We start from the raw sequence: 14,773 nt of genomic DNA on the forward strand, positions 1-14,773 counted from the left end.
TACAACCAGTTTAAAAAAATTCAAGCAAAAGATGATTTTTAAATGGAAGAGAAACTGTTCAGTTATATATCTGGATAACTGTTTATCTAATTGTCAAAATTGGAATTCCTCCAAAGAAACTAAGTCCAAAAACTGCTCTGGTATCAAGGTATGTAAGAAAAACCATGGGAACAATTTTTTTAAAAATTGGTCAATGAACCTTGATTTAATTTACCGTATAAATAATAGAACACTAGAAAGGAGATGAATTACAGTCAGTACAAGATATTTCTGTGGCTGGTTAACAACAGGTATTTTGCACCTAAAGAGTAGATCCACCATATTAGCATATCTATTGCTTGTAGGACAATGTTTTCTTTGCTAAGAAAATATTCCTAGGACAAGTATACTGGAAACTGAAGTGTGGCAATGCAGTAAAAGGCAATTACTAATTACTATTTCTTTAGCCTGGCTTGAAAGCTGTAGCAAACTGGTTGTTATGAATAGAAATAGGAAGGGAGTTCCACCAACAGGAACAAAATAACTTTAGGCCTTTCCTCCAAGAAACTCAGGATATGGGCCTACTTGCAAGCAAGGAAAGCAGACGTATCTTCTGAATTTGCACAAACCAATATATCCTGCAGTATCCTCAATGGATGAACTAAACCATATAACCTGCTATCAAAGGTTGTATATTGCAAGGGAGCTCAGCAAGTTGGGTACTGAACATTGGCACCTATTCAAACTCTTGAAAACCTGACATCAAGGGTGAGATCCTGCCCTCGCTATATTTAATAGACATTTTATCCATGACTTCAGTATAACCAGGACTTCACCCCAAGAGCCTAAAGGAGGAGGGAAATAGATAAGCAAGCTGAGGGAAAGCCAAGATGGGGAAATATTTTCAATCTATGGGTACCTTTCAGAATGCAAGCTACTTTATTCCATACGCTGACTAAAATAATATTGTGAGCATTTTTCAATAGGTTACCATAGCTAAGATGATTCAAATAAAAATCACTTGGTGTGATATTATGAAAAAATGGAAAAACACCACATTTAACAAATATTACTGCACAAAGCCACAGAAAAAATCTACATAAATGTCCATAATCCATAAATACTTTCGTTGTTGTCAGGAACTACTAAATATCCTAGGGATAATATTTAAAGATGTCTCTATTCAGTTCTTCTTACTGTCTTAAAATATTTCTACATACTGTACCAGATCACCAGTCAAAATCCCTTCATGAAACATCTGACCTCCCAACCTTGCTCACAAGTTTGTAGTCCTTGGGGATGCAAGAAAACATTTTGCTAGTTTAGTGTTAAAGAGATCATAAGAAAAACTCCCTTTAATGTGATGGGTGTCACTGCTTGGTAACTTCCTCTCACTTTGTACTGTCCTGTAGTTATTTCCTTTTCCTCAGTTTAAGGTTTTACATTTATTAAGAGTGTTGCCTGAATCCTCCCAGTGTCCTAGTCTTCAGTTCACTTCAGTCATCTTCCTTGCAAAACATCAAGGCAAAGTGGCATCTACTGATCAAAAAAGTCTCTAAAACCTCAAATAGGTTGTGTGTGGCAAAGCAAACCAAATGTATACCCAGATATAAAGTGATAGATGCCATGCCATTGAGAAAACAGTCTCGAATGAAGCAGCTGGATGTGCTGCACAGACTAACTGTTTGATGCTTAATATAGATTCTTACATGGATGTTGTAAAAAGATGCATTGCTGATAGGCAAATCTCCCCAAAAGCTGCTTACTTGGAAAACTGCCCCAAGATTTTGGTGGGGGGGTGGAGGGGGGAGGGGGTTAACTCTTATTTAAGCCTCTGTGGAATAAACTTACAAGATTTTCCTCTTTAGAATTTTGTGAGAATAGCTTTACTTGTTATTTTAATTTTAATCTTTAAAGCATTATATAAATTTGAATCTTGACAACATTAGAGACTGCCTCTCCTCATACAGAAACTCAGAATTAAAGTTAGTTTGCTCCCCCTAAAACTTTCTCTGTTCTACTTAAAAGGGGAAGCAAACACATCACTTCAGATGCATGATCATGGACAGAAAAGAAAAAATCAGTTACAGCACTTACAGAAAATACAGACCGTATCCTGAATTTGCTCAGGGTTAGATTAGTTTAATTTACTTTTAAAAGGAGGCAGTATAAGAGGAATAAATGGGGCTATGCCATTTTATACAAGCTGAGAATCTGCCCCATACCTCTAGTCAAATGTCTACATCCTAAAAACGGGGATTACCTACTCCAACAAATTGCACATGCACCAAGAGCCTTCTCTTTTGAAAAGAAACGCTCTTAAATCAAAGTACACTTTTTCAGATTTTAGGGCCTCCAATTCCATTTTCACTGATGTTGCAAAACTGTCATCAAGGGAAAGTTAGGCTGCCATAGCTTTTTTAACACCATTTTTATAAATGAAAAGTAAATGGCATAAGTAAGGATATTCTTGGAAGTTGAAAGGAAACAGATAAAGAACAGCTTTTCCAATCCTCCTGTGGCATGATATATCCATTATGCTGTTTAGACTTTGCTTTAGAAACAAAGAGACAAGCAAGTTCATTTCCAGCTGTGAGTTTTTCTCCAGGTCCATTTGTGAATTTTTATCAAGGTGTTCCCTGGGAATTCCCACCCATTTTGTTACTTACTTCATAATGCAATTTTCCCCATTTGTTTTGGGCACACATTAGGCAAGTTGAGTCCTATATTAGGAATCCATGGCAAAATAGAAAGGAATGAATAAAGGGGAGAGGAAAGTGCACTTTTCATGATGGATCAAGCAACAACAAACATCTTCTGCATAACTCAGAATATCAGTTGTCAGAGGCCAAATATAAATTTAGCAACTGAAACAGAAATTATAGTTTATATAATTATAGTTTACAATTATACTTTTCAACTAGATTTTTTTTCTTTAAATTTACAGGTTAGGTAATAGTTGCAGGCCACCCTACCCTGCTTTCTGCTTAGCCTCCTTTGGAAATATTTTGGCTGGCAGCTTTCAAAAACCTTAGTCCAAAAATCTTAAAGAATGAAAGCACAGCACAGCTGCTCGGCTTTACTGAACTGACAATATGCAACATCTTGGTTACTGTCACTGATGAAGCAGGCTTAATAGAAGATAAAAGGGACACCTGTCCCATTTCTTTTCCTGCTGCATAAATCCAGTTTAGAATAGGATCAACATAACTGGAAAATGACCTAAAGGATGAAGGAAAAACTCTACCTAGCAACATGCAGCCACACTTGGAGTATTGTGTCCAGTATTGGGCCCCCACTACAGAAGGGATGTGGACAAGCTGGAGAGAGTCCAGTGGAGGGCAATGAAAATGGTTCAGTGGCTGGGACACGACTTCTGTAGAGAGGCTGAGGAAACTGGGCTTGCTTGGTCTGCAGAAGAGAAGACAAAGGGGTGATTTAATAGCAGCCTTTAACTACCTGACGGGGGATTCCAAAGAGGATGGAGCTGTACTGTTGTCAGTGGTGGCAGGGGACAGAATAAGGAGCAATGGTCTCAAGTTGCTTTGAGCAGGGGTTTGAACTAGATGACCACTTGAGGTCCCATCCAACTCTAACTGGAAAATAACCTAAAGGTTGAAGGAAAAAAAATTATTTAGCAACATGCTAAATGAGAAATAAACTTTAAATACCTATTATAATAATGGCCACTTAGAGCCCCCTAACATTAGCGGATAGTCACCTTTCCTTTATTTAAGGTAACTTCAAAGCCTGTCTGATTTAGATGATGGGCAGAAATATTAAATTCTTGCAAATACATCTTTTATATTAAATCAGTAAGTATACTAATTATCTATAGGTGTTTTCAAACCCAAGTCCCACTAAAATTCAACTTAAAGTTAAGTCTGGCTGCCACTGAGACTCCAAAAGAAGTCACACTGCACTCTTAGCAGTGGGAGCTGTAGATAGAGCACCTTTGATTGTGTTCCCCTGAACTCTGTGCATTTAAACCAGAGGGAAGTTGTAGGGCTGTGCAAGGCTTCAGACCATGCTTCAGATCCAGAGAAGCTTCAGACGCTTCAGCATCTGAAGCAGCTTGTCTGGATCGAAGCACTGGCTTCATTAGGCTTTCCAAAGCGGTTTGGAGCTTCTGAAGTGCTTCAGAAAAGCTTTGGAGCTGCTTCAGAGATCTGGCCATAGGGTATAATGGGAAATCAATGAAATATCTATAACTTTGGTGTTTTTTGTCTGATCTGGATGACATTAACAGAGGTTACAGCCTCTGCTGAGAGCATGAAGTCTGACAAGTTTCAAGAAGATCGGTGCAGGGGTTTGGGGGGAACTGTACCCCAAATTCTTGAAAGAAAACTCATGTCACATCTATGTGTTATAACACGAGGGTAAAAACTGCAGGAGTGGTGGCCCCTGGTGAGGCCACAAAGCCTGCCAAATTTTAAGATCGGTGCAGGGGTTTGCGGGGGAACTGCACCTCAAGCTGCTGACAGGCAAAATTCATGCCATGGGTGACACTGTGTGTTAAGGTACAGCAGGGTGAAAGCTGCAGGGATGGTGGCCCCTGCTGTGGCCATAAAGCCTGCAAGCCTGTAACACATACACGTGACATGAGTTTTGCTTTCAAGAATTTGGGGTACAGTTCCCCCCAAACCCCTGCACCGATCTTCTTGAAACATGGTAGGCTTCATGCTCTCAGCATAGGTTACCACCCCTGCAAGTTTAATCCAAATCAAACAAAAATCAACAAATTTATAGATATTTCATTGATTCCCCATTATACCCTATGGCTAGATCTCCGAGGCGGCTCCAAAGCTTTGGATTCAAGCTGGATCAAAGTGGGAACCCGGTCCAGAGCTCTGGATTGGTTCACTGGCATCTGAAGTGGCTGGATACGAAGCCGGATCAAATAGCTGCCTACTCGCATTGGACTATTTTATACCAACTTCCTAGGCCTAACTATAAAATTGTGGATATTTATATCTACTAAGCAAACAGCTACAAAAATGCATGGGGAAATCACACCCAGGAGCTTGTAGAGAACAGAGACACCTTAGTACCATGCCTCCTCAGAAAGATTGTGTCAAAGCTACAAATATTTTCTTCTGCCGCAAGCTTACTACACAAACCAAATGGGAACTGAGACCAAACTGAGCAGAATAAATTTTCCTGGGTGCTGTCACTTGAACATTTGAAATTCCCTCCGATTGAATCACTACACACACACACACACACACACAGAGTCAGTCAAGAAGCATTTTTTTCTTTAGGCCCTCATTCTGAAACAGATTTGTATCAGGAGTTCCACTGGGCCCAGCTCCTTCATGTGGTGGTTTATGCCTGTGCAAAGTGAATGGTAAAATCAAATCAGAATGCATCCATTTTGTATTCACTTTTCACAGGTAAAAACAAAGACACAATGGCCAGGTACAAAAAGCCTGAGGCAGAAGTGATCCAAGTCACACATTTTACTTTAAACACCCTAGGTAAGTGTGGGAATGAACAGAAAACACATTTGCCCTTTGGTGAAGGGGTAGAAGCATACAAGCTGCCGCACTGGCGGAGGCCAGCAGGCTAGGGGTGCTTCTGCATGCCTCCCAGTGTGCCCTGCTGGCTCCCCGAGCTTCCAGAGACTCCTGAGCCCAGCCAAACAGGTGGGCCCCCCTTGACTGGCTGCCGAGAAGAGGGGAGAAGTCCCCCCAACCTTGCTACTCTGCCAGCCACAGGAATCTATCAGCTGCAGCCAGGCAGAGGGGAGGAAGGGGGAACGCTAGAATCTGTGTGTCTGCAGGACAGAGCAGTAGGAGGAGGGGGGACTGCTCCCCCATGTCCAGCATGCCCCCCGCCATTCCACCTGGCTGCACCTGACAGCTGGCTGGAGACAGAGCTGGAAACAGAGGCTTTTCTGGCTCATCTTGGCAACAGTCTGGGGGTGGAGCCGGCTAGCAACTTGGCCAGAACAGCCAAGCACAAGCTGAGTTCTAACAAGCCTCCTTGCGAGGGGGAGGTTAGCAGGGAGCTGCAAAGGCACCTGGGATGCTAGAGGACAGCTATAAAACTTGAGTCAGTAGGGGATCTGGTAAAGAAGTTCGATAGACTGGTGTGTAACCTAAATCAGTGAAGTCCAATACCACATTGATCCAGGTCTTAGACTGGGTCCTGCCATTTTTAAACCAGTCTACGTGTTCTGCTGCTGTTTGCTTACAGGTGTAGACCAGTTTCCAATCACTTATACTGGTATAAGTGTAATGCCTGTACCTGGCTAAAGTGCAAGATACTGGAAGAACAGGTTCCTGGACTCTATATGTTGGTCTCAATTCTGTACTTGCATTGATTTCAAATTATGGAGTCCTATGGATGTTAGAAAAAACAAATCTGATCCAAAACATAGTACTCTTTGTTTAGCATCATCGTTCATGAGAGACCGGTGGGGGGTGTTGTTTGTTTTTGTGATATCTTTTACTGGACCAAATGTACATTTGGGAGAGATGCTGGACAAGCTTTCAGGCACAAAGTGCCCTTCTTCAGATGTAAGAAAGAAGCAGACCTGGAGAAGGTTGGTCCAATAAAAAGTATCATTAAAAAATTGTGGCACCTCATACATTTTCAAGACCATCATAGCTCCAACACACACTCCAGCTATTATTTCAATTAGTAATGAGTGATGTTTTACACACGCTGAAGTTCACATTACCTTCCAAAACCAAAGACAAGTCTTATGGGATTTAAGAATGAAATAAAAAATAAAAAGAAGGTATTAATCAAAATGAGATGGTTTCCATAGGTGTCCTATAAATCCTCAGTAACTGCTACAAAGAATTATTTTTATTTACTGAACTTTGTGTGTCAGGGAAATAATTACCAAGCATATGTAAAAACTTGTTTTTAAGCCCATATTGGAATGTTTTTCTGAATGCAACCAAATTGCCATGGCCTGCCACACTTGCAAGATCAATTTTTTAAAATAATTTTTAACAGTCGTTTTTTAACTAAATGGGTACACTTGGCTTTCAACTGATAGAACTGTCTCTTCTGTGGTATTTCTGAAGTTAAGTAATAACCCACACCAGAAAGAGCAATGTTGCCTCTGAAACAAAGAATACGATGTAGTTCCACAATAAACTTGATTCACTGCAAGTTTTAGACTGAAAAATCAAGGCAGATTTCATCAGAAGACACTAACATATCCCTAATCTCTCTCTCTGGAGGGAACATATCACTTGGGTTCATGGGCAAGTAGTGACAGAGAAAAAAGATGGAGTGTGCAATTAAATATTGATTCATACCAGGATCCACAGAGGCAGCACAACGCACTGAATATCTCCTTAATAAGTATTCAGTTCTGAAGCATGCCAACAATTATCAGTAGTTCATTTGCTGTGGCATAATCCTAGTTTCATAGGTTTGGAGACTTCTAGGCCCATCTAGGAAACAGCCACTGTTACATGGGAACCTGAAGCAAAGAGTTTGAAAAGAGCTGTTTAGACCCTAGATGTAGTTCAGGAGCAAAGCCCAGGTGATGAGCTACTGGCAGGCAGTGAAGAGATTTAATGGAAGGTTTTTAAATCTAAATGGAAAGTAGATCTGTGGAACACTGAAGTCTGAATGAACCTAACTCAGGGCCCAGGAAGACATAAGAACATTTTCCACTCCTAGGACGAGGTCAGACATTGGAGTGTGCCAACAAGAATTATATTGTTTTACGGGTCGATTATCAGCACAATGCTCTGGTTTGAATATTGCAGTTTTTACTGGAAAATAAAGAAGGGATAATGACTCCTCCTAGTCTGCATAGCCTTATAGAGATCTCAATGACATGATGCTCAGAGTTATGAAGTGATTCCAGCCTTACATTACATCTTACTACTGCTCAGGTTCAGCCTTAACTTGCATACCAGCATGTTTTCAGTGACTGGATTTTGCTCAAGGCAGTTCCACTTGTTTTGCAAGTTTTCTACTCTGATTTTAGAAGATTCATTCCCACTACTAGAAAGGCCTGGACAGGTCAAAAAGTATGCCATCCTTAAGCAGAATAATACCATTTACAGCTACAGTCCAAGACAGAAGACCTCAAAAACAGCTGTGAGGAAGTCTAATATGAGACATGTCAGAACATAGCATAAGAATTCCAAATGCATCCTAATAATGCTCAAAATAAAATCCTTCCTCAGGCAAGACTCTTAATGAAGCCTGAGGCTCTGCCCCTACTATGATCAGATTAATACTTATTTACAGCATAACCCCTAAAGTTTTGTTCTACTCTGTAATATCAGTCTGAAAATTCTACCTGAACTATGAAGGCACCTCAAGAGAAAACTCTTTAAGAAGGTGCTTTGAAAGGAGGGTCTCAGTGGACTCCATGCATCTATAGTACTAGCATTAAAATGGGTCTAACATATGCATCCGTTTCAAACTATAGAACAGGAAGATCTTTAGGTTTTACTTGAAATGTGTGTAAGAACACATACATGAAGATTGTCACTTGTATAAAACTAGATTAATGCCATGTTCCTAGAAAATTATGGTTTGGGCATGAAACAGTTAAAGAAACTATGGCATGCTAACTGTGCATATTAAAACAAAGAGTTGGCAGCTTCTGAAGGAAAAGAGCTGGTGTGCCTCTGTTCCAACTTGTCAGTCAACTCATGCCAGCACTCTCCACGTCTGCCTCCCCAGCACACCCTCATTACATGTGTCTGTCTGGACTGATTCGCTCATCTGTTCAGAGACTCCTGATAAGTCAGGAATTCTTCCTTCTCTCAGCTGTGGAGTTGAAGCTCAGACATCTCAGCATTTTTCCTGTAACCCAATCAGGAGGCTCTTTGCCTATGGTATCATTTCACCTCCCTTCACTACTAGTCTGTTTTGGATTTCTAGAATGGAAGAAGCTGAACTGCTGAAGGAAAGATTCCAGGCCATAACAGTAAGTGCTCACAGTTATAACTAACTCAATATAAAAATAGCTTAGTAAAAGCAATGCATTAACATTCTGCTGTATATTTTCTGAAGGATCATTTGTTCTATAAAGGAAAAGGGAAAAAAGGTCTATTTCAGCTTGAAAAGCATATATAGTATTTTTCTTATTATTATTTTGCTGTGATGCAACAAAGTTGCCTGTACTGATTTTAATATGTATTGTTCATACACTTAAAAATTAAATCCAGCACATTTAACATAGATGTGCAAGTCATTGTTAGACCTGAGAAGATATCTAAAGCTCTTGTCACAACTGAATGCACTTGTCTGAAGGTCAAAAAGCAGGTCTTCTCACTCAAGAGGCTACAAAAACAAGTCTTTTCCCAAGCAAAAACTAACTAGGGAACCAAAAGTTTTTCTTCCTAAATTGTAAAACAAAGTATAATTACAGAATTATTGCTAGTTTTTGCAGGTAGCAAAATGTAATATTGTAAAAGAAAGAAGGAAATGCATGGATTGAAGTCCTGCTTATCAATTTTCAATAGAACCTTGGAATAGATTACATTTATAAAGAATGCAGCATATGCTAAAGACTTTAGAAGGCAACTTCAATTCCTTTCACAAAAGAGAATTGCTTTGAAAGTTTGAATACTTATGTAGTTGTAGAAACTATTATATTTTTTAAAGGGGCTTGTATATGGCTTATGTAACAAAAACAAATGTGACAGTGGTATCAACTCAGTTATAGAGATGAAACTGAGAAAGAATTGGGCCCTGTGAGATAAAAGAAAAGGAAATCATTGAAGGAAAGTTTATTTGTTACAGCTAATTAGCAAGATAAAACCCTAAGATAGAAGAACCACTTTTCCATTTTGTTACATTACATAACATTGAAATTAGCTGTCAAAAACAACAGGAAGCCCAAATAAATAGCAGACAAAGAGTATATTAATGCTAAATTTTTCAGTAGCAAAATGTAAACACTCCCGCATGGAAATTCAGATAGACTGAATAGACAAGTTAATTTTGATGTTGTTTGAGATCCAGAAGACAGGGTAGATATGCACTTTATAGACTAACTAAATAAGATATAAACGAGTGCAAATGCACACATTTTCATGGGCTAAGGCTCACTTCATTAGATGCTTCAGCTCACACAAGCTTGTGCTATATCACAAAATAATATATAATTTATTTATTTTATTCTATATATATCCTTCATATGTACCCCATCTTCTGACTGTCTTCAGATTAACATGGCTAACCACCTCCCTCTGGTCATCGTTGATAGCCACTCACCCATAATTTGTTTATGGCTTGATCCAATTCCTACCCTTTAATTGGAAGCGTTTTCATTACCTTTAATAGGGTTTAGCCAGGCTAATAACCCTGAACCTTGTCTTTGGCATACAGGCTCAAAGCTGAGAAGTGGATTTCATTGGGGCTATTCTCCCACCCCATATACTTTCTTGTCCTTCTTTGAGTTTCATTGAAGGAGTGGGAGCAGCAGAACTGCTTCAGGTGAACCCAAAGTCCTGACAGGGAATAGAGTTTTCTAGCTACATTTTTGTCTACCCAGGAAAACTTGCAAAGCATTTTCCAAGACCTGCAACAGCTTCCAGCATCCCATTTTGCTGTTACAGGAAATGTACAGTCAGGCTTAGTTTTTGGCCAGGTCCTTAAAATATCACAATTGCTGTATAAAGTAACTACTTGCAACCGACTATGATGGCTGCTGCATCAATCTTCCACTTTTAAAATGCGTAGAGTATTTATTAATAGTGCATTATGAAAATAAAATATCCTTCCCACCAAATAAAAATTGACCAGTGGATCTCTAGTTAAGTTAAAAAGCTGCAATACACAAGTTTAAGAAAGCTGCATTGATACATATCAAATATTGTACAGGTGTTTCATGGTGATATGAAAGCAATCTGGAGATCTTAACTGCTGGTATAACCAAGAGATTGGTCAGAGAGGGTAGCGCTGTGCAGACACTTAGGCTAGGTACAGACTTTCAGAGAGGTAGGAAGAAGGTTAGTTCACATTAAAAATGGTCACACAATCTAATTTAATTTGCCCAGGTATAGGCCTTATACTTAGATTGACCTAACCAAGGCTCTAAACATGAACTGTACAGAAGTTCAGGAAATTTACATCAGTATAAAAATGGCTGACCCAATATAATAAGAGGTATAATTTAGAGGCAAGCTAACACATTGGGTCAGGTGAAACTGATCTAACTGAACTTCTGTACAGATCTCAGCATAGCCCTGGGCCTGGGAAAGTCTACATGGTGACCCCAGCAGCAGGGCTGTGCCCTTCCTATCCATCCCCCAGGCACACACACACAGACCAGCCAGCCCTTCTGCTGAGCCTGCCAACCCCCCCATCCTGCAAGCTGCTTCTGGTGCTGGTCTTACTAGCATTCGCCAGTGCCAGGAGCTGATTAAATGTAGCTGGGGTGGGGGAGGTGTGGGCAGGATCAGAAAAAGTAGGTTAGCCAGGGGAGCTTGTTTGTCTAGGGTTGGCGGGGGGGCGGGGATCAGGAGGCTAAATATAGCTCCTGGTCTGGGCGAGGTGTTCGGGGGGGGGGGGGGGGGGGAAGAAAAGCTCTCCTAGCCCCCCACCCCCATGGGCCATGCTTGCTCCCCTGATCCTGCCAAGCCCTCCTGGACCCCACCAACACCCCCCCAGTGGACCCTGCTTGTCCTCACAATACTGCCAGTCCCCACCATCCCCACAAGCACACCCCACTCCCCCCCAAGCTCCCCTGCAGACCTCACTTACCCCCCACACACACTATTCTTCCCCATCCTGAGTTACCTTAGATGGGGTGGCCATTTTTAACTTGATCTAATCTCCTCCCCTAACCTCTCCAAATGTCTCTACATATCCTTAGAAAATCTGATAAAGAGCAAAAGTTTTTAAAATGATTGCTTTCAAAATTACTTAGCAGTCCCAGTACCTTAACTCTACACAGCCACAATACAAGCCAGTAGTACATTGCAAGTTGTTTACATCTTTCACAAACCTCATTTTTTCAATAATTTGATTCTATTTCACTCCTAAAGTTCTAATGACCCCTTTGCTTCCCTGTGTACCAACCTCAGACATAGATCCATTTGACCAGTTACACTATACAGTTAGCGTGCCCTTATCTGATGCACACAAGGGGGAAAAAAACAAAACAAATTCTTTGATCCACTAAAAGAACACTAATTTGTTGGGGTTTTTTAATTGGAAAGAAACAGCATTTTCATAGTAAAGTTAGGATCAGAAACATTTGCTATGAGAAAAAAAATTGCTGAGACCAAAATAACAGGAACCAGTGTTTGATCTCTTAATCAGGTCCAAAGTCTCCCTTCCATGACAAGGACAAATGGTGGAAATGTTTTAAAACATTTTTAGATTATGAGGTTTTCTTGGCCTCAGACAACAGCAGCAAAGTTTCCATTCCTGTAGAAAGGATGGGGTATGTTTTCATCCACATGGACAAGAAAGAATACTCCCAAAAAATCTAAGCAAAAAAGGTGGATGGGCTGGCAGGGGTTAGCTCCTTTGGTGGTCTTGACAAGGCAGGAGCTGCCTGTGTGATCTTCCTATATGGCGATTCCACCCTCCAAAATATGAACAAGCAGCAGAGCCATGAACCAGACTTAGCCTGGAAGTTAGATGCATCTTTTCTCTTCCCCCCCGCTTTTGATGCAAATTGACCCATTTTGGCTAGAGCTTCCACAGGTTTCCACCCCTGCATACAGAGAATTTGAAATGCTTAGTCAGGCAGATCTCCTGTAGATAAAACAGGACTTGCATTTAACACAATTGGTCAAGCCCAACTTAACTCAGCCTATAGGTGAGAGAGAGATGTAGGTAGATCTTTGCCCCACACATCCAAAAAGATCATCTTTCCCTCCATCAGTCAGTCTTTCATCAGTCACATGGGATGCCCATGACTGCTATGGGACAGGGAAATCTGGGTGAGGGGGATCCCCTACCCTCCATAAATGCTGACCTCATGAAGCAACACCTTGAGAAGCTGGATACCTTCAAGTCAGCTGGCCCTGACAACCTGCACCCCAGGGTACTCAAGGAGCTGGCAAGCGTCATAGCCCAGCCCCTGGCACAGATCTTTGAAAACTCCTGGCGCTCTGGTGTAGTGCCCGAAGACTGGAAGAAGGCCAATGTGGTGCCAATCTTCAAGAAAGGGAGGAGAGTGGATCCGGCTAACTACAGGCCCATTAGCCTGACTTCTATCCTGGGGAAGATCTTAGAAAAGTTTATTAAGGAGGCCATCCTTGAGAGACTGGCCCAGGATAACATCCTAAGGGATAGCCAGCACGGGTTTGTTGCGGGTAGGTCTTGTTTGACCAAATCTCATTTCCTTCTATGACCAGGTGACCCATCACCTGGACCAGGGAGAAGAGATTGATGTCATATATCTTGACTTCAAAAAAGCCTTTGATCTGGTATCCCATGATCACCTCTTGGCCAAACTGGCCAGTTGTGGCCTTGACTCCACCACGATCCGCTGGCTGGGAAACTGGCTCCGTGGTCGGACCCTGAGGGTTGCGATTGATGGCAGTCACTCATCGTGGTGCCCCGTGACCAGTGGGGTCCCTCAAGGCTCTGTCCTGGGACCCATACTGTTCAACATCTTCATTAACGATGTGGACATTGGAGTTAGGAGTGGACTGGCCAAGTTCACCGATGACACCAAACTTTGGGGCAAAGCATTCACGCCAGAAGATAGGCGGGTGATCCAGGCTGACCTGGACAAGCTCAGCAAATGGGCAGATGAGAACCTCATGGTGTTTAACACCGAAAAATGCAAGGTTCTCCACCTTGGGAGGAAAAACCTGCAGCATCCTTATAGGCTCGGCAGTGCTACGTTGGATAGCACTACAGAAGAAAGAGACTTGGGGGTCATCATTGACCACAAGATGAACATGAGCCTCCAATGCGATGCTGCGGCTAATAAAGCAACCAAAACACTGGCTTGCATCCATAGATGCTTCTTGAGCAAATCCCAGGACGTCATTCTCCCCTTGTACTCGGCCTTGGTGAGGCCGCAGCTGGAGTACTGCGTCCAGTTTTGGGCTCCACAATTCAAAAAGGATGTGGAGAAGCTTGAGAGAGTCCAGGGGAGAGCCACGCGCATGATCAGAGGTCAGGAAAACAGATCTTACGATGACAGGCTGAGAGCCATGGGACTCTCTAGCCTGGAAAAGCGTAGGCTCAGGGGAGATCTGATGGCCACCTATAAGTTTATCAGGGGTGACCACCAGGATCTGGGGGAACGTTTGTTCACCAGAGCTCCCCAAGGGATGATGAGGTCGAACGGTCACAAACTCCTGCAAGACCGTTTCAGGCTGGACATAAGGAAGAATTTCTTTACTGTCCGAGCCCCCAAGGTCTGGAACAGTCTGCCAGTGGAGGTGGTTCAAGCACCTACATTGAACACCTTCAGGAGTAAATTGGATGCTTATATTGCTGGGATCCTATGACCCCAGCTGACTTCCTGCCCTTTGGGCAGGGGGCTGGACTCGATCTCCCGAGGTCCCTTCCAGCCCTAATGTCTATGACATCTATGAATCTATGAAATCAGTAAATGTGCTCCTTCCCCTAAACCACATTGCACAGGGACATAGTTTGATATGTAAAGGGAATGTAAAATATTTATTGGGGATTGGGCATTTACCCAGTTATTCAAAAGTTCAAAGTACTGTACTGACCTTGTTCTTTCAGCAGTAAGCTCTAGATAGCACATAGCAAAATACACCCTAAATAATGTCCCAACATGCTTGAGGAACCTTTTCTTGACTACGAGGATGCAATGGGCTGCTCTTCTGCTCCATCAGGCTGCATCCAAATGAGCATTGGCATG

At 41.8% G+C, this 14,773-nt stretch overlaps 1 protein-coding gene across 1 annotated transcript in view; it reads left to right on the forward strand.

The window, feature by feature from the left end:
- The first annotated feature begins 8,604 nt into the window (after positions 1–8,604).
- The window catches only part of PALMD (palmdelphin), a 44,941-nt gene continuing 38,772 nt past the window's right edge, over positions 8,605–14,773 (forward strand). The window contains 1 exon segment of the mRNA XM_090049197.1: positions 8,605–8,893. Coding sequence (XP_089905323.1) covers positions 8,849–8,893 — 45 coding nt within the window. The 5' untranslated portion in view covers positions 8,605–8,848.

Source organism: Crocodylus siamensis, chromosome 5 (assembly GCF_052110815.1).
Source record: "Crocodylus siamensis isolate JL-2025a chromosome 5, ASM5211081v1, whole genome shotgun sequence".
In the NCBI taxonomy this organism is placed as follows: domain Eukaryota; kingdom Metazoa; phylum Chordata; order Crocodylia; family Crocodylidae; genus Crocodylus; species Crocodylus siamensis.